The sequence below is a fragment of the Durio zibethinus genome, chromosome 4 (assembly GCF_047325235.1).
Source record: "Durio zibethinus cultivar Kanyao isolate XHJ-2024 chromosome 4, ASM4732523v1, whole genome shotgun sequence".
Taxonomy (NCBI): Eukaryota; Viridiplantae; Streptophyta; class Magnoliopsida; order Malvales; family Malvaceae; genus Durio; species Durio zibethinus.
In genome coordinates this window covers 13,965,173-13,992,942 of record NC_143165.1, presented here as the reverse complement: position 1 = coordinate 13,992,942, position 27,770 = coordinate 13,965,173, and the positions used below count along the sequence as shown (strand labels likewise).

Genomic DNA, 27,770 nt, shown 5'->3' with positions numbered 1-27,770 from the left:
TTAATAAAGTGACCTATACAAAATTCTACATTTAAAAATAATGATAAATTGTAAAGGATGGCAGCAAAGGGCAAAAAGAAGAAAATTCTTACATTTACACAGCTTATGATGACTAGCAGTATATATTTACTGCTGGAAGCAGATGGCTTAAGGGGAGAGAGTCTACAACTCAGAAAATTCTAATGGGTATTGTACCTTAGAAACAAGGGAATCCAAATCCCACATATGCTATGTAATTTATGTTACTTTTTAGTATTTGTCTTGACAATTCTTTGGAAAATTAAAGCAAAAGTTGAAAAATGAAATCGTATTCAATCTAAAATTAAATGGACAATTAAAATGTACTCGGTCAAGTACGTCATTGGTCAAGCACGTCATGACACATTGGTGAAGAGAAGAACTCTTCAAAATTCTAAATACGACTACAATTTTATCAAATAGTGGTCCAAAAATGGAAAAACCGGTGATTTTTCATTGAAGCTTCCCCTGTATTTACTCTCAAGGGCCAACTAAAAGCTCTAAAATTCTCATATTATTCTTCTTCCACAATTTGACTGTTCAAAATGGGACTTGATGGACACCACAAAAATAAAACAAAACAACAATTAATGTTTGAAAACAGAAAAAGAAGTTGGCTCCCTTAGTCATCACTTAGTCAATTTTTACCTACAGCAATTTACCATTCTTTCTTCTTCGAATTTTCCTGGAAAGAACATTATAGTAGATATTTAATCCAAAACACCATCGCTAGGCGCTTTCATATGTATCATAGAGATTTGTTTGAAAAAAAAACTGGGATTAATGTAAAGGGAAATTGTCTGACAAATGTTTGTGCTTTTTTTTTTTTTTCCTTGGAAACTGATGTGCTTTTAAACTAGAGAAGTTGACAGTTACTAGACAGACAGTTCTTAAGCTGTAATTAACCATCACCAAGCTCCATTTCTTTCAAAGTTACTAGCTAACCTCTTAATATTTTCCTCTATAAACAATAGTCAAGACAGCAGCCAATTCCCCTCATCTTCTTGGATTCTTCCTGGAAAGAGCTTCATAGCATTTCTGTGGCCCAAAATACCACCACTACGCGCTTACACAGTTGTCATATATAGGTGCATTCGAAATAACGGTTGGACAATGTAAAGAGAAATTGTTGACAGATGTTTTCTTCTTTCCTTGGAAATTCATTTGTTGGTCTCTTGCTTCATGCTCAAACTTTACGGTGTTTTTAATTTCTGATAAATAGAAGCAAAAGGAACTGTCTCAAACACCAGCTTGAGATATCTTCCTCTTCCACCTCCTCCTTATGTCGTCGACGCTATCATCATCATCATCGTCTTCTTCATCGTCTTCTCGACAGAAATATGATGTTTTCTTGAGTTTTAGAGGTGAAGATACCCGCACAAAATTCACTGATCATCTATATGCTGCTTTAATAAGAAATGGAATCTTCACTTTCAGGGATGATCCAAGGCTTGAGCCTGGAGAAGAAATAGCACCAAAACTCTTGAAAGCAATTCAAGAATCATGGTGTTCACTAATCGTTTTCTCAGAAACATATGTTTTTTCAAGTTGGTGCATGGACGAGCTTGCCGAGATTGTTGAACAGGGAAACAAGATGGGACATAAAATATTCCCAATATTTTATGATGTGAATCCATCTGATTTGGGAAAACAAACAAGGAAAGTTGCTGAAGCATTTGCCGATCATCAAGAGAGATACAAGGAAAATAAAGACAAGATCCAAAGGTGGCGAACTGCTTTAACTACAGTGGCTAAAATCAAAGGATGGCATTTAAATAACAGGTAACTCGTTATTTTCTTGTCTAGTTTTTGTTTTTAATCACAACAAATTTGAATTTTTTTTTCTTTTTTGCATTACATGTTATACAATTTAAAAAAACCTTTTCAGTCTTGTGTTTTATTGTAGAACTTCATTTAACAAAAGGTTAATTTCTGTTTTATGATGTAACATAGCCTTCTTATTCTTGCTCTGTTTTTTTCCCAAACTCAGAATAAATTTGTTTCTTAAAATAAAAGTGATCACCATGTTTCTTGTTTTGTTTAAATAAAAAAGACATAAAATATGCATTAAGAAATTTTTTTACTAGGTTGCTAATTATGAATTACTTATATATTAACCATTTATGAAAAATAAAATCATAAATAATTTCTCATAAATTTATAGATATTTGGTAATACTTAATTTTAATTACTGAAGCTAGTAATAAGGGACTTCAGGTTTTAAAGGCAGCCAAATTTGTTCCTTAAAAGATTATTGTATCCTTATTTTTTGGGTTTGTTTATGGCCACAATATATCGTTCTTATTCTAAAGTTATGAGATATCAGGATATCTTATAATATATCATGATAAATAGTAAGAATAATATAACTTAAAAAAAAGGAAGAACAAGTTAACATGTAAATATTAAAAAATATATACATAATTTTATTTAATTTACTAATTTAACAAATAAAATATTATATATTTTTTACTTTTATAACATCAATTTATTTTACGAAACCAACTTAATTAATTAAATTTAATAATATATTTTTATACTTTTTTTATCATTACATTTAGAATTATTAAAACTTTTTTTTGAGGATAAGACATTTCAAACTCATGTTATATCTAATTATATGAATTTTATGATTATTTTCATCTTTTTATGTTAACAAATTTTTTTATTTAGAATTTTTTAGTTTAAAAGTATCAATTCTTTTACATTATCAATTTAATTATTTACCACCTATGTCTTGATGGATATCGTCAAGATCTGCACAATTTGTTGGAATGCTGTATTGCTCTTGTATTTCTTCCATCTCGTTAAAATCTTTCCCATACACTACTCGAACCCCACACTTCTTCACTTTCAAATTTGGAGTGGATTTGGTTAAAAACTCAATTTCATTGCATTTTTTATTTGCCCAATCTGTGCTTGATGAATTCTCAGTTTCACCACATTTGTCCTCCATGTAAAGCGAAAATATCACGTCGCGAGAAAAATAACATAGCCAAAGGTGCTTCCTTGTGTTTTCTCTTCCAAAATGAAAGCCAATATATTCGACTTTTACAATACGTTTACCACAGATAACAGCTTCACACCCGATGCTCGGCTGCTTCCAACAAGCATCATTTACAATACGTCTACCACAGATAACAGCTTCACACCCGATGCTCGGCTGCTTTCAACAAGCATCATCATCAGTGGAGGCATAGACAAAAACACAGCAGAAAGCAAATCCCATCCACTGACTATCATTCCGAATATTAGGAGGCAATGGAACCTTTATTGAAGATCCATCCCTCCGATGGCGGAACCATTCTGGGATTTCACCTCCAGGTATAACAAAATCCTATAATTGTCTTTCATTTGCAGATACCTGTAAAAAAAAAAAAACTCTTGTTGTTTGGCAACTAATACAATAAATTCTAGAGAGTGAGATTCAGAGAGAGAGAGCGATACCAACCTTAAGGTGTTTTTTTAGCATCGTTAATGCATTGTTTTTCTCAGCCAATTTGTAGCAGTTTAAACCAATAATACATCCCTTATATTTTGAATTACCTACTGTTGTTGGATCTGCAACAACTTCCAGTGAAATACAACCATCTTCGAACACATTGTCTATACTTGTTAGAAGCTCAGGCAAAGATTTAAGCTCCCTGCAATCTAACAATCCAAGAATTTTAAGCTTGGAAAGTCGATTAAGAGTTGTAGGTAGGTACATGAAATTGTTCTCACTAAGATCAAGTTTTTCCAAAGAGGATAAGCAGCAAATATCATTAGGAATAGCTCCTTCCCAAAGATTCCAGTCTCTGAGATTCAGGTTCGTTAAAGAACTCAAACCTGACAAAGGAGGTAACATCACAGCGATGGAATCCGAACTTCCACTTCGCATTACATTGAAGAGAAAACGCAAATTCAGCCTTAATTTTGATGGTTGCCCCTTGCATCCATTGAAAGACAGAACTTTCAGATTTTTAAATTGAAAAATGAAGGATGGAAGTTTTCTTACGGTAGTTTTACTTAAATCAAGCTCCTCCAAAAATTCTACTTGCTGCAAATTCTCTGGCAAAGTTTCAACTTTATAACAACCGGAGAGATTAAGAGTTTTTAGACATTTACACCCATCTATGATGCTTGGGAGACTCACAAGGTTACGGTAATCTTTCAGATTTAACAAAACAAGATTGCTGAGATCTCCAATTGAAGAGGGAAGCTTTTCAATGCCTGTTCCATCTAAATAAAGCTCCCGCAAACATTTCATTTGTCCATCAATTTCAGGAAACCTTCTAAGATTTGAGCAACCTGAAAGAATTAATATTTCAAGAGATTCCCTTCCAATTTTGTTGGAAGACTCCTAAGGCTTTTGCAGTATCTTAAATTCAAAAGTTTAAGTCTCCTTAGAACTCCGACATACGGATGAACATGTACTATTCTGGTACAACCTTCCAAAATCAAACTTTCGAGATTAGGGGTCATTGTGAAGTTTGGCGTCTTGATCAGCTTTTGGGAGCCTTTAAGGTTAACCAGTTTCAAGTTATATAAAGGCTGTTGAAAACAATAATAAATTAGAGAGAAAAGATGAAAACATAGAAAACTCATTTTTTTCCTATAGTATTCAAATCATTGATAATTCATCTCAAAATAAACTAAAAGGCAAACATCAAATGAAGTAATTCTTACTATGTTCCCCTTCCATAGTTGTTCAATGTGGCTATAAGGTAGGAGAAGTGCAACAAGGTTGTCTGGTTGGAAGCTTGATGGCAAGGATTTGAAAGGATATCCACTCCAATCTAAAAGCCGTAACTCATTTGAAAGATATTTGAGATCTTGAAAATTTGGGAGAAAGAAGGCTTTGAGTAATCTTAATCTTTTCATCTTCAAGAAGGCATCAGCGTTCAAAGTGAACGTCTTGTTCTGATCCCTGACAACCACGGGCAAAGCAAAATTGAGCTTCAAAATATTGAAGCTTTCAACACCTACAAAAGCAAGAATCAAAATTCACACGCATCTATCAATTTTTTTCTTCTTTTTGAAACATTTTTAGTTAATACAATCAATTTCTTATTGGTTATGTTTTAATTTTGAGTAGTAATTAGGTGATTACTTATGACCTTTTATTTTAATTTTGATTAGTTTCATGTTCAAATCTAAAGAATGAGAGTATGAGAGAATGTAATGGGTAAGAATGTTGATATTTCAAGTCCGATTAGAAAACTCCAATAAAAAAAGAAAAGAATGCAACCTAGGACAAAATTTCGATAATATATATTCTAGCTATAATAAGTAATACTATATAATATACAAATAGATACATGTGTATGTTTGCTTTTGTACCTTTTAATGTCAATGAGCATGTCGCGTCCATAGCTTACTATTTTCTTGCATTAGATTTAATTATCACGCTAATTCTCAACAAAGCTTTAAACCAAAAGAAAATTTCCTCTTTTAAACTAACTAGATAATTTTAAATAGAGAAAATTTATAATTTTGTTATTTTGTTTTTAAACTATAATGCGAATAAGACCTTGTCTCAATAGCAAGAAAGAGGCTTACCTTTGAAGTTTCATGTTTAAGTCTTATCATTTGTCAGTTTAGTTCAATTTGGAAAAAAAAGATTTTTAATTACCTTAGGATAGGAAAAAACTATCTTCTTTAGTGGTTAACCGTGTTCCAATTATTATAGTATTGATTTTGGATGGGAAGGGCAATTGTCATTTGAATTGGAGCAGGGAACAAGCATGATAGGATGATTAGAGTGTATGTTGAGGCACAAGAAGAGAGCATTATTAATTCTAATTAATGATCACAATTTAGTTACTTATTTCGCTATAAGAAAGTGGATATTTAGCAACCATACTTTGCAACGACTGAAAATATCATTGCAAAATCTTGTTATATTTATTACAATTTTTATAGTCATTGTTTGATTGAATTTTTTCATATTTTATACAATGATAAATTTTATTGTTGTGAATTCCCATTATATTTGTAATAACAATAAAAGTTGTTGCGAAAATTTTTTTTATTTACAATGATTTTTTAATGTCATTGTTTAATTTTTTTTAATATTTTATAAATGATAAAAAAGTTGTTACAAGAATTTTTATCATATTTACAAGGATTAAAAATTATTGTCGCAAAATAGAATAAATTTGCAATGACTTCTCATGATCGTTACTTAATTGATTTTTTTTATATATTTTATACAATAATAATTTTTATTGTTGTGAATTCCTATTATATTCTTAACAACAAAAAAATTTGTTAAGTTGCTTAGTTATATTTCTAACGACTTTATGGTATCATTGCTTAATCAAAATTTTAATATTTTATACAACGATAAAAAATTTATTATAAATATTTAATCATATTTATAATGAAAAAAATATTTCTTGTATTATGAAATGAAAAAATTGTTTTATATAATATAATATTTCTCTTCTTATGAATGATAAAAATGAAATTAATTTTGCTAGGAAAATTTTACACTCATTGTGGTTGGAAAACACTTTTTTTTTTCCTTTTTGTTGCAGAGGTTTGGAAAACAAATGGATAAGAGCAAGACAATTCATGGTCATTGCTTATTTGAATTTTTTTAATATTTTTTACAATGATAATTTTTGTCGTTACAAATTTCTATTAAATTAGTAACAACAAAAAAAGTCATTGTGATATACTATTATTTTTGTAATGACTTTCTGTTCTGGTTAATACTTAATATTTTAAATATTTTACACAGTAACAAAAAAGGTTGTTATAATATATATACCATATTCATAATGATAAAAAAGTTGTTACTAAATCTTATTAAATTTATAATGACATTTCCTTAGTGTTGCATATTTAATTTTTTTTTTTATATATAAAGATAGAGTATGTTTGAAAATTCCTGGTGAGTAATGGGTTTCTTTCAAAATTCTCATGTGTGGGTGTTTTTTTTTTTTTTATCTCTCTAATTTTTTGAGTTTTTATGTTTGAAATTATTGTGGATTTTATTTCATGTGTGAGATATTTGTTTATTTGTATCCCAAATATTTATTTTGTGTTACTTACATGCATAAGAAAACTTATATGAAAATTTTTAGGTGAAATTTATGAATTTTTTTTTCTAAAAAATGATTAAATAAATAATTTAATAAAAAATTTAACCCAATAAATTGATAGAATTTAATGTGAACATCAATAATATGAAAAAATATTATTAAAAATGTTGTTTATATTTCAAAATTAATTAATACTTATTCAACGATAAAAATTTTGGCAATATTTTAAATAAAAAATATATCTAAAAACATATATTAAAAATTTTTCAAAATTTAAATACTTGATTTTTGTAATGGGACCTTTTAATCTATTAATTTTGATTTTCAATTTTAATTTTGATTTAATTGTTTTTAATTAGGAACTTTATTAACTTCATCGAAATTTCATCTAAGTCTTTCACTTACACGCAACTGCTTGGTTTTTTCCTTTTTTTGATTATATATGTGATTGAATTTTGTAAATTTCTAGGTTTCCCGGTATGTATTTGCTGATTGGATGTTGCAATGATGAAATAACCCACAAGTACAAGGGCAAAACTGCTATGAGCGAAGCAGAGCGTTATGAATCCCTTCGCCACGACAAGTATTACTTCTTTCTACAGAAAATTCAAGTTTTCCAATCCCTATGTTTTTAATAACAATGGCTTTCGTGCTCGTGTAGTATTTTGCAGAGTCCTTTTCAGGTAATGCATATACTAATCTGTTGAAGGAAGCTGAATACTTTTTGTTGGCAGGTTCAGATATGGATTCAGTAAGCTTTAAGCATAATATGTTTAATCTTCCCTTTTCTTTTGTCTGTATATGAAAACTCATGTAGTTGTTTATTTTGCAGAGGATTGCGCTGAAGAGGCCAGTTTGTTGGTTCAGGATATTGATGCTGCTCTATCATCATGCTCCACGGTATCTCTAGACATGCTTGTACATATTATTCCAATCGCTTAAATTAAACTTTTTGATTTTCAGAAGAGCTTAGAGTTTGGTCTAGAATGATGCTTCTCTTCTCTCCTATGATCTTGATAATTATTTTCATCGTTTAAATTCCAGATTAATGAGTTGGAGTTATTGTATTCAAGGGCTTACAGCTCACAAATCCATGTGAAACAAAGTGAGAAGTTATCATAGAAAATATCTTTGGCTAAGTTATATCTTTTTAACATTCATAATTTAATTTTGTTATCTCTGAATGTATATTTTCATTCGTGATCCACTTTCATCATTGAGGATCTTTAGGTCTGGATAGACAGTGCAAGAAAAGTTATCTCAGATAAACGTACTGCAGCGATTGAGGTTGACATTCTTTACGAGTTAAAATCAGAGGTGATTGAATTTCTTTATCTTGTGAAACAGCTGTCTCCTTTGAAAAAAAAAAAAAGACCTGGGAATATGGTTGTCATTGTCTTTATACTCTATATGATATTTCATTATTATTTGCATAGATATTGGAGCTTCAGGTCCAAGTTTAGGAAACATAAATGAATTCTGATCTAGTAAGCCTGGCTGAATCAGGTTAGGACCGGTGTAGATTAAATGGTTCTGATACTGTAGTGTTTGGTATGGGATGATCACTTCAAAAATCATGATAATCGACAGATAGTGATTAGATCACTATGTTTATTGATTTTATTTTATTTTATTTTAAAATAAATAAATATTACTAATATTTTATAAATTATTATTTATAAATAACTTTAAAAATATTAATTTGTCTAACTATTACAATATGCATTGTTATTTTTGTATTTTTATACAAAATAATATTTGACTTTTAATAATACCAAATATAGTGATCTTTAATTTTTTAAAATTAATCATTATTAATCAAATAAAATATTTTTATATCACAAATATTAAGATCATTTTGATAATAAAATTATCCCCGATAACTACATTATTAGAGTGATCTTGCATAAGCTATCAAATGATATCTAAAGGTATTCACTTTGCTCTCTTTTTTTCCACCTAAAAGTGTGCCTGAATATTTAAGAACTTGTACTTTGAACTTCTGACTTGTGCAGGATGTTGACGTGCTTCTTCAAGAAATGAAGAGTTTCAGTGTTAACATACCAACAATAATAGTAGATAAGTAAAAGATTTTTTAATGATTTTTCAATTATTATAGTCATTAAAATTATTTATCGAAATGACAAAAAACATAATGCTTAAGGTTATTGGCAACTAGATAAGATTATATTGCATAATATTATAAGGTAACTAAAATAATATATTGTTACGTAAAAAATTTTTGAAACCGAAAGAAAAAGTTGTTAAAATAAAATTAAAATAATATTTTATCATTACAAAATATGATATGTAATTAAAATAATATTGTTATGTAAGAGTTTTTATAATCAAATTTTATAGTTGCTAAATTGAAGTTTATACAATGGTATTTTGTGGTTGCAAAATAATTTTTAGCAACTACAATATTGTTGTTACATTAAAAATTTAGTAATCAAAAAAATATTGTTATGCAAAAATTTTTGCAATGATAAAAATAATGTTGCATAAAAGTTTTTGTATCCAAAATTTATTGTTACTAAAATAAAGTTTACATGACGATATTTTATTGTTGTGAAAACATTATTTATATAACAACTAAAAGTCGTTATAATATATGCATTAACTCTTTTTCAACGGAGTTAATAGCAATGACAAAAAATCATTTCAAAAAATATTTAACAATGATAAAGTGCTATTTTGTAACAACTTTGACCATTACTAAATATTCACTTTCTTGTAGTGTTTTCTCCCAAGAAATTGAGGCTTTTTTTGTATTAGGATTCCCATCACAATTGCGATTGAAAGCAATTGCATTAGTAATCGCGCAATTTCAAGTTTGATGTGCTTTTCTTATTGAGTACAAATTCACCATAGTCAAAGTTTTAAATCGAAATTTTATACATTATTTGACATTGCATTTGGAATTAAATTTAGCAATTGCCATTAAATGCAGCTCAACCACATTGATAATATCATAAGGATGTTTATTATTGTATTTCTTTTTAAGTTGGAGAATTGCTGCTTAAAAAGAACCTTAATGGTGGTGGTAAGGATCAATTTGATAACTCATATTTGATCAACTATATATAAAAAATGAATCGTTTGATTCATTGTTGCATCGTATGAACTGAATGATGGTCCGATTCATTACCTTATGTCAATTTTCTTATGTTAGGAGGAGTGCTAGTGTCTTCGCACATAATAACCTTGCTACAGTAGATTGTGAAGTGGGACACCAAAAATTATGGTTGAAGTCTCTTCCTGAATTTTTTTGTACCCTCGACACTGTTTCAGATATCTAATGAAATTCTACTATTTTTCATTAAAAAAATGTTCCACAAAGCTATTAAACGAGGCACTCAATCACACCAAAACACCATTACAATATGCAACCAATCATAATATAACTAAGGCCTAAGCAACACGATTGGCAACAAATGAAACTTTGTTTAAAATTTAACAAATTACAAAACAATCTTATAGCAAAGATAAGATGTTTATTCTTCATAGGACATCAAACGGATTTCACACTCCCACCTTCTTTTATATAGAGTAATGTGCTTGCCTCCAACAGCTTGTCTCAATTATTCCACTTGATAATCATCCGATTCATCCTGGAACAAAGCACACATAGATAAAATGAAATTTTCTTTATTAAAAGAAAATATATATGTTTATATATAATGCAAATTAGATTTATAAGAGATCAGATGATAGTTTATATCCTCTAATTGTCCAGAATAAATTGCAAATAATAAAAAAATAAAAAAGAATTCATTATAATCCAAGTTTCTATAATGTAAAAAATGAAATAAATAAATAAATAAAATTAAACAGTATAAAAGGTCTAGCAAAAAGAATTATAGAGACGAGTGTTTAGTAGTTTACCAGAATTATTGTTTCTTCCCATCATCAAATTTTATAATTTTTTTGGCCATTTAGGTGGTGGTCTCTCTTCAGCACTGTCAATCTCACTCAGCCCTGCCCTCTTCTCATAGATATCTCTCTTTCGCTTTCCAAGGGCCCCACCATTCCCTGTAGACGCTGGACTGTTGTGCTTCTCTTGTATTTGTTCCATCTCTTCCAAATCTTTCTTGTACACTAATCGAAGCCCATACTTCTTCACTTTGCAATACGACTCGTTTCGTATTCCGTTTCGTATTCCAGATTCAAATTCGTTGACCTCATCGAGATAAAACTGGGAACGACACATATAAGTTAGCCAAAGGTGGTCCTTCTTGGCATGCTGCCGCCTATTCATTGGGAGGAAATAACAGGTCCGACCATATTTACGATAGTAACCATCCATACGACGGCGGATATCCTTCGACGGCTTCCACTTATCATCATCAAAATTGTAGGCTTCATCATTAACAAAAACGCAGCAGAGAGCAACTCCCACCCACTGACTATCATTCTGAATATTAGGAGACAGTGTTATCTTTATTGAAGATCCATCCTTCTGATGGTTGAACCATTCTGGGATTTCACTTCAAGGTACAAAAATGTCAAAGGCCCGTGTTACATTCACAAATACCTGGAACAAAAAAAAAAAAGAAAAGAAAAGAAAACCCCGTTGATTGGAAACTAATACATTAAATTCTAGAAAGTGAGATTCAGTGAGAGAGAGATACCAACCTTAATGTGTTTTTTCAGCATTGTCAATGCATTGTTTTTCTCAGCCAATTTATAGCAGTTAATACCTCTAAATTCACCAAATTTGCCAAAAAGTAAATTGCATTCTATTATTGGATCTGCATCTTCTTCCGGTGACGCACAACCATCTAGGTACACGCATCGTACGCTAGGGAGACGCTTAGGCAACGATTTAAGCTTCCTGCAATCTACCAACTCAAGAAGATAAAGCTTGCAAAGTCGACTAAGAGTTTCTGGAAGGCAGATGAAATTGTTACCATTAAGATAAAGTTCTTTCAAAGAGGACAGACAAGCAATATCATTAGGAATATCCCCAAGATTGCAGTCACTCAGATTCAATTTTGTTAAAGAACTCAAACCTGACAAAGGAGGTAACATCAGAGCCATGGAATCTATTCTTCCTCTTGCCAAGAAACGAGAAGGGAAATTTGATCGTAATTTTGATGGTGGTCCCTTGCATCCTTTGAAAGACAAAACTTTCAGATTTTTAAATTGAAAAATGAAGGATGGTGGTATTCTTATGGAAGTTTCACTTAAATCAAGCTCCTCCAAAAATTCTACTTGCAGCAAATTCTCTAGCAAAGTTCCAACTTTAGAACAACCAGAGAGATTAAGAATTTTTAGACATTTGCACCCATCTATGCTGTTTGGGAGACTCGAAAGGTTATTGCAATTTTTCAGATTTAACAAAACAAGATGGCTGAGACGTCCAATTGAAGAGGGAAGTTCTTCAATGCCTGTTCCATCTAAATGAAGCTCCTGCAAACATTCCATTTCGCCATCAATCCCTGGAAACCTTTGAAGATTTGAGCAGCCTGAAAGAATTAATTTATCAAGAGATTCCATTCCAATTTTGTTTGGAAGAGATCTAAGACTTTTGCAGCCTCTTAAATTCAAAAGTTTAAGCTTGCTTTGAACACCGAGATGAACATCAACTAGTCTGGTACAATCTTCCAAAATCAAACTTTCGAGATTTGGCGCCGTTGTGAAATCTGGTGCCTTGATCAAGTTTTTGGAGCCTTGAAGGTTGACTAATTTCAATTTAGATAAAGGCTGTTGAAAACAATAACAAATTAGAGAGAAAAGACAAAACAATTTGAACTCTTCGTTTTATTATTATTTTCATATCTTCTTCAAATTTTTTATAATTAATCTTAGAATAAGCTACAAGACAAACATCAAATTAATGAAGTGTTTCTTACTTTGTTTTCCTTCCATAGATGTTCAATGTGGCTATTGGGTAGGAGAAGTGCAACAAGGTTGTCTGGTTGGAAGCTTGGAGGCAAGGATCTGAAAGGATATCCACTCCAATCTAAAAGCCGTAACTCATCAGAAAGATATTTGAGATCTTGAGAATTCAGTGGATGAAAGACTTTGAGCATTCTTAATACATGGTTTTCTTGTTGGAAGCTTGAAGGCAAGGAGACTCTGAGCAATCTTAATCTTTTCATCTTCAAGAAGGCACCAGCATTCAAAGTGAAGGTCTTGCTCTGTTCCCTGAAAAACAAGAGCAAAACAAAAATGCCGAGTTTCAAAATACGCCAAGCCTTCAACACTTGAGAAAGCAAGCATAATATTCAAGCTTTTCTATCTTTTCTTTTTTCCTTCTAAAATACTCAAAACTATTTTAGTTAAAACAACCAAAATTTTTACCACACGATTTTTTTTGGCACATGTGTCCAATTTTTTATTGGTTATGTTTTAATTGAGTAGTCATTAGGTGATTACCTATGACTTTTCACATTAATTTTGAGGAGCTATTAGGTGATTGCTTATGATTTTTTCACTTTATTATATAATATATTCAATAGATCCAAGGGATAAGAAAAACAAGTAAAAAAATAATTTAATCTCATCTTTTATATCTATTAAAATTAATAATTAAAAAAAATATAAAACCTTTTTGTGTAAGTTGATCCCTTCCTATTATAATATATATTATATAAACATAAAAAATTATATATATTATATAATTTAAATTAGACTCGGGCCTTAAATGTTAGAGTTAAGATCTGTAAATGAGTCTTATTTTTTTGTTCAACCCTCCAAATAGCAAATAAGTCTTTAAGTTTAGATGGATAACTAACCTTTGAACATATATAATTCTGACTTTATTAAAAGAACTACAATAAAAAAACTTAAAGGATGTAATGCAAGGAAATATTAATAATATATATGATCTAGCAACCATGGTTCAAAAATAAGTCAAGTTTAAGTAATACTATATGTACATCAATACATGTATATGTATATGTATGCCTTTGTACCCTTTACTATTGATGACCATGCCTTCAATTGCTTCCGTACCCTAAAAATCAAAAGACTGAAGGATAAGGAGACATAAAATGCACGGTGTAACAAAATTAATAGCTAAATTATAAGAGGAATGGACCAAAATGAGACATAATACTAAAGATTTTAAATGGTTAGGCTAATTCTAAAATAAAGCTTAACAGTTAAGACTAAAAGAAATTAGTTTGATCTTATTAAGATTAACACGAGAAATTTAAATAGAAAAATGCATAATTTAACTATAAAACTATACTGCAAATGAGGCTTTGTCTCAAGTTGCATGTATCATCATGTGTAAGTTTTGATCCAATTTCATTATCTATTTATTTGATTTTTTATATGAAATAAAATACTTAATTGTGATTTTAACTTCATAAAAAAAATTATAAAACTATAATAAAATATACACTTAAATAGTCTTATTTTATTCTGGCCAAAAAAGTAAAGTTATTTTATAATAAATGAACTATAATAATCTTATTCTTTCATATATGCAAGAATACTCATACGTAATCCCAAAGTTTTGGTTGTATATATATATCCAAATTACAGAATCTTAACTAGTAACATATATACCTTGTTAATAATTTTTCATGGTAATTAATTTTTCATTTTAAGTAGAGCCGAGATTTTAAATAAATAAATTAATTAATATGCAATATTTATAAAATGACTTACTGTGCTTTCTGTTAGCACGCGATAGACATCCTTTTCATCCCACAATCTACATTGTTTTCCAGGTTCACCACGAGATTTTTTTCTAACAATTGCTCTTCCCATCTCTTGTAGCAAGTCATGCATCCACAAAGATTTGTTGTCTTTATCAATTTTTACCAGAGACTTACCAATGAGTTCGTTTATTCCAATACCCGCTGAAAACCCACAACCATCTAGTAATTCTGTTACAAAATCTTTCTTTTCCCGGTTGAAGAAGCATGCTATATCTAGAAAAATATTTTTCTCTGATAATCCATCATAGCTTATTTGAAGCCTCTCATGAATATCTTTGTGAAATTCATTTTCAAGTCTTTCAATTGCACTTCTCCATTGGGAAACATCTTTATTCCACAACATGGATCCCAAAACTTCAAGAGCTAAGGGAAGACCACCAGCATAAACCACAACACATTCAGAAAGCTCAATGAAATCTTTTCCTGGCACTGTATCACTCTTGAAAGCATTCAATTTGAAAAGATGAAGTGCTTCATGAAAATCCAATTCTGTAAGCTGATACACATCATCTACCCCATGGAATCGTAGCAAATCTTCATCTCTAGATGTTATGATGATTCGGCTCCCTAAACCGAACCAATCACGCCTTCCAACTAAGCATTTTAAGTGTTGCAGGTTATCGACATTATCAATAACAACAAGAACTTTCTTGTGCGATAGCCTACGACTAAGGATTCCATTCCCTACTTGAACATCTGAAAATTTGAAATCTTCTTTCAAAATCTCATATAGAAGTTGTTTTTGTAAATCAACAAGTCCATTTTTCTCTGAATTACGTCGAACATCGCCAAGAAGGCTTTTAACTTCAAAATGAGGGGACATTTTATAAACAACTCTTGCAAGAGTTGTTTTACCAATTCCGCCCATACCACAAACTCCTATAATGCGGACATCATCTTCTTTTCCAATGTCTATTTTCAAATGCAACTCTTCCAAGCGTGAATTAATTCCAACCAACTCATCAGGAACATCTGAATATGTTTCACATAATTTTGCTGACACATTTGTAACAATCTCTCCAATAAATTCTGATTCAGGCCTGCAAACAAAAAGAGAAATAAACTTTAGTTGCTAGTTATGAAATTAACTATATCATCTATATATAAAAGTATGAACTCTAAAACTATTAATAGTGAACGACCTAAATACCTTTATAAATTTTTAAATTAATAAATTTATCCTTAAATATGTATAACTTTTATTAATTTATTTAAATTTAATTTAAATCAACTAAAATTAAAAATAGAGTTTATGTAAAATTAAATTTTTTAAAATTTTAAAATTTTAATTCTAAAAGTATTAAAAGTGATTATCCAAAATATCCTTACTAAATGTTTTTACATGAATTTTTTATTATTAGACTCTTTCTTTTTATAATTAGGCCAAAAAAATACTAAAAGTGATTGATTATTTAATTTAAAAGATATTAAAAAACTGATTGATCGAAATGTCATTAGTAATTTTTTAGAAATTTGAATTTAAATGACTTTTTTTATTATTAGACTCTTTTTATAAGTAAATGATTTTTCACATTAAATAATCTAGGTGGTTGAATGATCTAACGTAAATTATTCTAAGTAAACAATTATCAAGTAAAATAAAATTAATTATTTTTGGTGAATTCTATTAATATTAAACGACCTAAACACCTCTATAAATTTTTAAATTAGCAAATTTATCCTTAAATATTGATAACTTTTATTAATTTATTTAAATTTAATTTAAATCAACTAAAATTAAAAATAGAATTTATGCAAAATTAAATTTTTTAAAATTTTAAAATTTTAATTTTAAAAGTATTAAAAGTGATTGTCTAAAATTTCCTTAGTAAATGTTTTTATTTGAATTTTTTATTATTAGACTCTTTCTTTTTATAATTAGGCTAAAAAAAAATACTAAAAGTGATTGATTAAAATACTCTTAATAAAATTTTAATTTAAAAAAAATTAAAGAATGATTTATCAAAATGTCATTAGTAATTTTTATAGAAATTTTAATTTAAATGACCTTTTTTTGTTATTAGACTCTTTTTATGAGTAAAATGATTTTTCACATTAAATAATCTAGGTGGTTGAATGATCTAACCTAAATTATTCTAAGTAAAAAATTATCCAGTAAAATAAAATTAATTGTTTTTGGTGAATTCTTTCAAGGTAAGATTTTATTTTATTTTATTTTATTTTTTAAAATTATGTATATAAAATTTTAAATTAACAAATTTATCCTTAAATATGTATAACTTTTATTAATTTATTTAAATTTAATTCAAATCAACTAAAATTAAAAATAGAGTTTATGTAAAATTATTTTTTTAATTTTAAAATTTTAATTCTAAAAGCATTAAAACTGATTGCCTAAAATATCCTTACTAAATGTTTTTATATGAATTTTTTATTATTAGACTCTTTCTTTTTATAATTAGACTTAAAAAATATTAAAAGTGATTGATTAAAATATTCTTAATAAAATTTTAATTTAACCAGTGTTAAAAGTGATTGATTAAAATGTCTTTAGTAAGTTTTTTAGAAATTTTAATTTAAATGAAAATTTTTTATTATTGGATTCTTTTTATAAGTAAAATGATCTTTCACATCAAATAATCCAGGTGGTTAAATGATCTAATGTGAATTATTCTAAGTAAAAAACTATCAAGTGACATAAAATTAATTGTTTATGGTGAATTCTTTCAAGGTAAGATTTTATTTTATTTTATTTTTTAAAATTATGTATTTATATAATAAAAATTTATGTATGATAAAATTTTTAAAATAAAAGAAAAATTAAGCTTTTAGTTGATGGAATAAAAATTATTTTTTAAAATTATGACACTTGTAATAAATTTCAAAATAAAATGAGAACACAACACAATAAAAATTTAAGTACAAAAGTGATAAAGTTACAGATGATAATTTTAGAAAAAAAATCCTTATATCCAAGTTTTGCAGAGATTAAAGGATATTTCTTTTGAAGATTTTGAAATTCGAATTGTATAAATGTTAATATAAATCAACGAGTTTATAATTATTCATTTGTTAATCAAATTACCGCTATATAGGTTAAAAAAGATAATTCAAATATTATATTTGAAAGTGATCATATCATAGTTCAAACTCATTCATGAAGATAGCAAAAAGTTAAACATTATTTTGGTTGTTATGACCCTTCGTAATATTTTTTTACTCTTTCCAAATGAAGAAGTTAATTAACATCAAAATATCAAAAAAGTCATTTTGAATGATGGTAATAAGAATAAAGTAACAATTAAAAATATACTATCTTTTCATTTAGTAGAAGAAATTTTTTATAGAGAATGCAAAATATTATTTACTATTTTTAAATGGAGAATTTGATTGGAATCAAAATATCGAAAAAGTTATTTTGAATGGTGGTGATTAGAATGAAGCAATAATTAAAAAAATCTAGGTTTTTGTTTAGTAAAAAAAAATTTATGAAGAACGTGAAAGTAATTATTATGAATCTAATTTTTTTAAAATCATTGTCTACTTAATTTTTATAAATTTTATTTAGTAAATAAGTTCATATTACTTTTAGCATATATATAACAAATTTTTTACTTAAAATTATATAATTAAAAATAGAAACATAAGGTAAAGTTTATTACTTCCATTGATGATAAAACACTTTAAAACTTTTAATCTTTTATATACGATTCTACTTTACTAACAAGTATGAAAATATATACACTAATAATTCAATCAAATCATTAATAATGCTTATCTTAATATCTATTATTTTACCATGAAATAAAAAATTTGAGGAAACTCTTTAAAATATTGACTTAATATATATTGTATATATTTATTTAATTTAGTTTTAATACTTATATTAGTATAAAAAGTTATGATTTTAACATATTATTGCATGTCAAACTATGGAGTAAATTAAGAGCATTTACTCATACTTTTCAAATCATTTAAACTTGAATTTTTTCTTCTTTTTTTCTCTATCTTACAAATTACATCATCTAGCATACATTGTGATTACTTTCTTTTTGGATATACATAAATGAATGATAATATAGTAGTAGATAATTAATAACTTAGTAATTAACCAGTGAAAACTTAAATGTAATCAGTATAATATAATAATAATCATCGATAATTTTATAGTAAATTAATGATAACTTAATAATAAATGAATGATCGTTTAGTGATAAATAATCGATAACTTTTTAGTAAATTAATAATAATATATGATAATACCTTAATGGTAAATCAATTATAATATAGTTGTAAATATATAATAACATAATACTAAATCAAGGATAACTTAACAAAAAATAAGTGATAATTTAATAGTTAATTATTGATTACTTAGTAATAAATCAATGATAATTTAATAGTAAATTAGTAATAATTTAATAGTAAATTAGTAATAATTTAATAGTATATCAAATTTAGTTTAATATAATTAATTGATAGTAAATCAATGATAAATTAGTAATAAATAATTGATAATTTAGTAGTTAAACATTGAAAAAGTAAAAGTAAATCAGTATAATTTAGTAGTAAATAATTTATAACATAATAGTTAATCTATAATAACTTAATAATAAATCATGCATAATTTAATATAAATCAGTAATAACTTGATCATGAATCATAGTTAATTTAATGGTAAATCGGTGATAATTTTATAGTAAATAATAAAAAATTAAGTAATAAGTCAATGATATCCTAATAGTAAATATATAAAAATGTAATACTAAATCATTGATAATTTACTAATAAATTAATAACTTAGTAGTAAATCATTAATACTATAATAGTAAATTACTAATAATTTAATTGTAAATCAATGATAATTTAGTAGTATATTAATTAATTATTGATAACTTTTTAGTGAATAATCGGTAAATTGATAGTAAATTAATTATAACTTTATAATAAATTATTAATAACTTAATGGTAAATCACCAACAATTTAATAGAAATCATTTACAACTTAATGATAAATATTTAATAAGTTAATGGTAAATCATTCATAAAATAGAACTAAATATCATTGATAATTGATAGTAAATCTTTGATAATTTAGTAATAAATAACTGATAAATTAATTATCAACTATTGATGACTTTTTATACTTGAAATCGCCTATGATTGAACCTTGGTTACTAATAGAAACAAAGTCAAAACTTTTATTTTAATGGTTAGGATAAACTTATCACGAACTTATTCAATAAAAAGAATTAGTGAAAAATTCTAAATTTAAATAAAACAATAATGTTATTATATCAAAAGAAAATTATCTTATATATTATTAGTGGGTTGTTTAAATTCCATGTTTCATGGTTTTAAAAGTATAACATCATATTAGTAAATCAATGATAGGTTAATAAAAATAAGTGATAATTTAGATGTTAATTATGAATAACTTAACAAAAAATTAATTATAACTTAATAGTAAATTAGTAATAACTTAATAGTAAGTAAATTTCAATTTAGTAGTAGTTAATTGATAAATTTAGTAGTAATTATAAATAATTTAATAGTAAATCAATGATAATTTAGTAGTTTATTATTGAAATCTAAAAGTAAATTGATATAACTTAGTAGTAGTTAATCATCAATAACTTAATAGTTAAATAACTTAAGAGTATTTAATATAAATTAGTGATAACTTGATAATGAATCATAGTTAATTTTGTAATAATTCTATGATTATTTTGTAGTAAATAATCAAAAACTAAATAGTAAATTAATGATAACAAAATAATAAATGCATAATAACATAATAATAAATCATATATAATTTATATGTAAATTATTGATAATTTAGTCATAAATTAGTCAATTATTGATATCTTTATAGTAAATCATCATTAAATTAATAGTAAATCAGCTATAACTTTATTAGAAATTATCAGTAATTTAGTAGTAAATCATTAACAATTTAATAGTAAATGATTCATAATTTAGTACTAGATGATTCATAAGTTAATAGTAAATCAATACTAATTCAGTGGTAAATCATTGATAATTTAATAATAAATCACTGATAACTTAGTAGTAAATTACAGAGAATATAATAAAAAATTAATGATAACTTAATTGTTAATCATTGATAAACTTTTTGAACTTAGAGTGGTTAGGAATTGAATCTTGATTATTAGCAAAAATGAAACTTAAAATTTATCTTGGGAGACTTGGATAAACCTACCATGAACCTATTCAATAAAAAATTTAGTGAAAAAAATTCTAAATTTGAATGAAACAATATTGTTATTATATAAAAAATTATCTTATACTAGAATTGAATCTGAGTTTTCTTACGAAAATCTATTATTAAATATATGATAATTCAAATTTTATCAATGATTACTAAAAGTATATCATAAGTTATTAGAAGGTTAATTATTAAAATTACATCAAGAGGTTACTAAAATTTAATCAATGATTACCAAAATTGCATCGAAAGTTATTAAAATTTTATCAAAAGTTATTAAATTTTACTTATATTATGTCAAAATCAAAATTAAATTAACATTATTTATCATTATTATCATAATATCAAAAAAAATTATTGATATAAATTTTTAGAAATAAAACTACACATGCATCATGCACGTGTTAAAAACTAGTATGGCATAAATGAGCCAAGAAATTAAGAGTAAAAAAATAAAGGGAACTTCTACAGTAAATTTAAATTTTTTGACCTAATTATAAGGTCATTGAATAATAACCGTTAGATATAAATAATTGATTTTTTAATTGTAAAAATAATTAATTACTTGTTAACTGGTTAATCTAATTTTAATTAATTAATACTAAATATTATTTATCAAATCAAATAAAAGAAAATTTTAACAGATAAACACAATTGATTTAAAATTCCTAAAAAAGAGGACAAGATAATATAATATTTAAAAATTTTAATTGAAAATTGACTAACGTAAAAAGGTGAGAATTATCGTAAAATTAGAAGTATCGTAATACTTTAAAAGAGAGTTGTGATAATTTTAAACATAATAAAAATAAGAGCAAGCATAAAAAGATATTATTGTAACGTAAATAATTAAGTTGACAACATAAAAAATTATTACTTTAAACTTAAAGAATAATTCTAAACCAACAAATAAATGTTAACATAAAAAGGTAAGAATAATCATAAAATTGGTGACATTTAACGTAAAATGAGTTAGAAATGTTGTAACACCCTAACAAAGAGTTGTTACAGTTATAAACGTATTGAAAAGTACTAATAAGCATAAAAAAATATTATTGTAATGTAAAAAAATATATTATTACAAATGAAAAATAACTTTTAACCAAAAAAAAAAGTTAATGTAAACAAGTAAGAATAATCATAAAATTAGTATCATTTAATATATAATGGTTATAAGTATTGTTACACCTTAATTAAATACTGTGATAATTCTAAATGTAAATAAGAAGTAATAACAAGTGTAAAAATATATTATTAAAATGTAAATAATTAAATTGGTAATGTAAAAAATAGTATTATAAACAAAAAATAATCCTACACTAAAAAATAGATATTAAAGTAAAAAGATAAGAATAATTGTAAAATTAGTATTTTTGGTGTAAAATGGTTAGAAGTGTCATAGCACATTTAAAAAAAAGCTATGATAATCCTAAATATAATGAAAAGTAACAAATGTAAAAAGATATTATTATAATGTAAATAATTAAGTTGACAACATAAAAAAATTATTATTATAAATAAAATAATTCTAAACAAAAAAAAATGTTAGCATAAAATAGTGAGAGTAATTGTAAAATTTGAATCATTTAGCATACAGTACGTTATAAATGTCATAACATAAAAAAGTAAAAATAGTTGTAAATTTGGTATTATTTGGCATAAATTGGAATAGAATTGTCGTAATGGCAACCTAACAAAGAGTTGTGATAAATTTAAATATAATAAAAAGCAAGAACAAGTGTAAACAAATATTATTGTAACATAAATAATATTTTTTGGTAACATAAAAGAATTATTACTAATAATAATTAATAATTCTAAACTAAAAAATAAGTGCTAGTATAAAAAAAAGGGAAAGAGTAATCATAAAATTTGTATTATTTTACATAAAATAGTTAAAAGTATCATAACACTTTTAAGAAAAAAGTTAAAATATTTATAAACGTAATGAAAGGTAACAACAAGCGTAAAAAGATATTATTAGAACATAAACAATTAAGTTGGTAATATAAAAGAACTATTATTATAAATAAAAAATAATTTTAAATAAAAAGTCAAGAATCAACATAAAAAGGTGAGAATAATTGTATAATTGGTATTATTTAATGTAAAATAGTTAAAAGTATCGCTACACCTTAAGAAAAAAATTGTAATAATTCTAAACATAATAAAAAGTAACAATAAATGTAAAAAGATATTATTAAAATGGAATAAATTGGTAAATTAAAAAAATTTGTATTATAAATAAAAAAATAATTCAATCAAAAAATAAGTATTAACGTAAAAGGTGAGAATAATCATAAAATTAGTATAATTTGGTATAAAATATATTAGAAGAGCTGTAATATCTTAAGAAAAACTTTTGATAATTTTAAATATAATAAAAGGTAAGAACAAGCGTAAAAAAATTTATTGTAACATAAATATAAGTTGACAATATAAAAAAATTATTATTATGAATAAAAAATAATTATAAACAAAAAAAATATGTGTAAACGTAAAAAGGTGAGAATAATTGAAAAATTAGAATCATTTAGTGTAAAATATGTTGCAATGTTATAATGTAAAAGGGTAAGAATAGTTGTAAATTTGGTGTCATTTGGCATAAATTAAATTAAAAGTGTCGTAATATCTTAACAAAAAGTTATAATAATTTTAAACATAATAAAAAGTAGAAACAAGTATAAAAAAATTATTGTAACATAAATAATATTTTTGACAACATAAAAGATTTATTATTACAAATGAATAATAATTCTAAACAAAAAAAATAAGTGTTAATATAAAAAATGTGAGAGTAATCATAAAATAGATAATTTGGCGTACAATGATTAGAAGTATTGTAATACCTTTAAGAAAAAGTCATAATAATCCTAAAAGTAACCAAAGGTAGCAACAAGTATAAAAAGATATTATTATAATATAAATAATTAAGTCGGTAATATAAAAAAATTATTATTACAAATAAAAATAATTTTAAATAAAAAATAACAGTTAACATAAAATAGTGAGAATAATAAAAAAATTGGTATTATTTTACATAAAATGGTTAGAAATATCATTACACTTTAACAAAAGAATTTTAATAATTTTAAATGTAATGAAAAGTAATAATAAACGTAAAAAGATATTATTGAAACATAATAAATTTGTAACTTAAAAAATTTAGTATTATAAATAAAAATAATTCTAAATCAAAAAATAAATGTTAAAGTAAAAAGGTGAAAATAATCCTAAATTTGGTATAATTAGGCATAAAATATATTTGAACTATTGTAATACTTAAGAAAAAGTTTGTGATAATTCTAAATATAATAAAATATACGAACAAATGTAACAGATTTTATTATAACATAAATAATTAAATTGATAACATAAAAAATTATTATTATAAATAAAAAATAATTCTAAACCAAAAAAGTGTTAACATAAAAAAGTGAGAATAATCGTAAAATTTGTATAATTTAACATAAAATTTGTTACAGGTATCATAACGTAAAAATGTAAGAATAGTCATAAAATTAGTATCATTTTATATAAAATAGATTAGAAATACCATAACACTCTAAGGAAAAGTTGTAATAATTCTAAATGTAATGAAATATAAGAACAAACGTAATAATAATAATAATAATAATAATAATAATAATAATAATTTTAACTTAAATAATTAAGTTGACAACATAATAGAATTATTATAAATAAAAAAATAATTTAATAAAAAATAAAATTTTATGTAAAACTGAAGAATAATCGTAAAATTTATATCATTTGACAAAGTATATTAGAAGCATCGTAATACCTTAAGAAAAAAATTGTGATAATTCTAAATATAATAAAAGATATGAACAAGTATAAAAACATATTATTGTAACGTAAATAATTAATTGGTAATGTAAAAAATTATTACTATAAATAAAAATTAATTTCAAACCAAAAAATAAGTGTTAACGTAAAAAAAAAGTGAAAATAATTGTAAAATTGATATTATTTGACATTGTAATACCTTAAGAAAGAATTATGATAATTTTAAATGAAATAGAAAGTGACAGCAAGTGTAACAAAAAAATTAGAGTAAATAATTAAACTGATAATGTAAAAGAATTGATATTTTTAAATTAAAAGATTCTAAATAAAAAAATTTTGTTAACATAAAAAGATGAAAATAATCATAAAATTCATATCATTAGATATAACATGAGTTTGAAATGCCTTATCCTCAAAAAAAAGTTTTAATAATTCTAAATGTAATGATAAAAAAAGTATAAAAATATATTATTAAATTTAATTAATTAAGTTGGTTTCGTAAAATAAATTGATGTTATAAAATTAAAAAATATATAATTTTTTATTTGTTAAATTAATAAATTAAATAAAATTATGTATATATTTTTTAATATTTACCTGTTAACTTGTTCTTTTTTTTAAGTTGTATTATTCTTACTATTTATCATGATATATTATAAGATATCATGATATCTCATAACTTTAGAATAAGAACGATATATTGTGGCCATAAACAAACCCAAAAAATAAGGATACAATAATCTTTTAAGGAACAAATTTGGCTGCCTTTAAAACCTGAAGTCTCTTATTACTAGCTTCAGTAATTAAAATTAAGTATTACCAAATATCTATAAATTTATGAGAAATTATTTATGATTTTATTTTTCATAAATGGTTAATATATAAGTAATTCATAATTAGCAACCTAGTAAAAGAATTTCTTAATGCATATTTTATGTCTTTTTTATTTAAACAAAACAAGAAACATGGTGATCACTTTTATTTTAAGAAACAAATTTATTCTGAGTTTGGGAAAAAAACATAGCAAGAATAAGAAGGCTATGTTACAACATCATAAAACAGAAATTAACCTTTTGTTAAATGAAGTTCTACAATAAAACACAAGACTGAAAAGGTTTTTTTAAATTATATAACATGTAATGCAAAAAAGAAAAAAAAATTCAAATTTGTTGTGATTAAAAACAAAAACTAGACAAGAAAATAATGAGTTACCTGTTATTTAAATGCCATCCTTTGATTTTAGCTACTTTAGTTAAAGCAGTTCGCCACCTTTGGATCTTGTCTTTATTTTCCTTGTATCTCTCTTCATGATCCGCAAATGCTTCAGCAACTTTCCTTGTTTGTTTTCCCAAATCAGATGGATTCACATCATAAAATATTGGGAATATTTTATGTCCCATCTTGTTTCCCTGTTCAACAATCTCGGTAAGCTCGTCCATGCACCAACTTGAAAAAACGTATGTTTCTGAGAAAACGATTACTGAACAACATGATTCTTGAATTGCTTTCAAGAGTTTTGGTGCTATTTCTTCTCCAGGCTCAAGCCTTGGATCATCCCTGAAAGTGAAGATTCCATTTCTTATTAAAGCAGCATATAGATGATCAGTGAATTTTGTGCGGGTATCTTCACCTCTAAAACTCAAGAAAACATTATATTTCTGTCGAGAAGACGACGACGATGATGATAGCGTCGACGATATAAGGAGGAGGTGGAAGAGGAAGATATCTCAAGCTGGTGTTTGAGACAGTTCCTTTTGCTTCTATTTATCAGAAATTAAAAACACCGTAAAGTTTGAGCATGAAGCAAGAGACCAACAGATGAATTTCCAAGGAAAGAAGAAAACATCTGTCAACAATTTCTCTTTACATTGTCCAACCGTTATTTCGAATGCACCTATATATGACAACTGTGTAAGCGCGTAGTGGTGGTATTTTGGGCCACAGAAATGCTATGAAGCTCTTGCCAGGAAGAATCCAAGAAGATGAGGGGAATTGGCTGCTGTCTTGACTATTGTTTATAGAGGAAAATATTAAGAGGTTAGCTAGTAACTTTGAAAGCAATGGAGCTTGGTGATGGTTAATTACAGCTTAAGAACTGTCTGTCTTGTAACTGTCAACTTCTCTAGTTTAAAAGCACATCAGTTTCCAAGGAAAAAAAGAAAAAAAAAAAACGCAAACATTTGTCAGACAAGTTCCCTTGACATTAATTCCAGTTTTTTTTTCAAACAAATCTCTATGATACATGTGAAAGCGCCTAGCGATGGTGTTTTGGATTAAATATCTACTATAATGTTCTTTCCAGGAAAATTCGAAGAAGAAAGAATGGTAAATTGCTGTAGGTAAAAATTGACTAAGTGATGACTAAGGGAGCCAACTTCTTTTTCTGTTGTCAAACATTAATTGTTGTTTTGTTTTATTTTTGTGGTGTCCATCAAGTCCCATTTTGAACAGTCAAATTGTGGAAGAAGAATAGTATGAGAATTTTAGAGCTTTTAGTTGGCCCTTGAGAGTAAATACAGGGGAAGCTTCAATGAATAATCACCGGTTTTTCCATTTTTGGACCATTATTTGATAAAGTTATAGTCGTGTTAAGAATTTTGAAGAGTTCTTCTCTTCACCAATGTGTCATGACGTACTTGACCAACGACGTACTTGACCGAGTACATTTTAATTGTCCATTTGATTTTTGATTGAATACGATTTCATTTTTCAACTTTTGCTTTAATTTTCCAAAGAATTGTCAAGACAAATACTAAAAAGTAACATAAATTACATAGCATATGTGGGATTTGGATTCCCTTATTTCTAAGGTACAATACCCATTAGAATTTTCTGAGTTGTAGACTTTCTCCCCTTAAGCCATCTGCTTCCAGCAGTAAATATAAACTGCTAGTCATCAGAAGCTGTGTAAATGTAAGAGTTTTCTTCTTTTTGCCCTTTGCTGCCTTCCTTTACAATTGAACAAAGTATATATGATTGGACGATTACAGTATTATATGGAATATGTGGACATAGAATCATTGAAGGCCTTGGCAAATGATGAAC

At 25.9% G+C, this 27,770-nt stretch overlaps 1 protein-coding gene and 1 pseudogene across 1 annotated transcript; one reads left to right on the top strand and one right to left on the bottom strand.

The window, feature by feature from the left end:
• Positions 1 to 986: 986 nt before the first annotated feature.
• Positions 987 to 3,563, top strand: LOC149519225 (disease resistance protein RPV1-like). The gene is made up of 2 exons (XM_089759734.1): positions 987 to 1,800; positions 3,090 to 3,563. The coding sequence occupies exons 1-2, from the start codon at positions 1,301 to 1,303 to the stop codon at positions 3,091 to 3,093; spliced, it is 504 nt and encodes a 167-aa protein (XP_089615860.1). The 5' UTR covers positions 987 to 1,300; the 3' UTR covers positions 3,094 to 3,563.
• LOC111287853 (TMV resistance protein N-like) lies at positions 3,188 to 26,571 on the bottom strand (annotated as a pseudogene).
• Between the last annotated feature and the right edge of the window lie 1,199 nt (positions 26,572 to 27,770).

Bases quoted from the DNA above. Each gene is read 5' to 3' on its own strand.
- LOC149519225 (XM_089759734.1), top strand. From the start codon at position 1,301: ATGTCGTCGACGCTATCATCATCATCATCGTCTTCTTCATCGTCTTCT.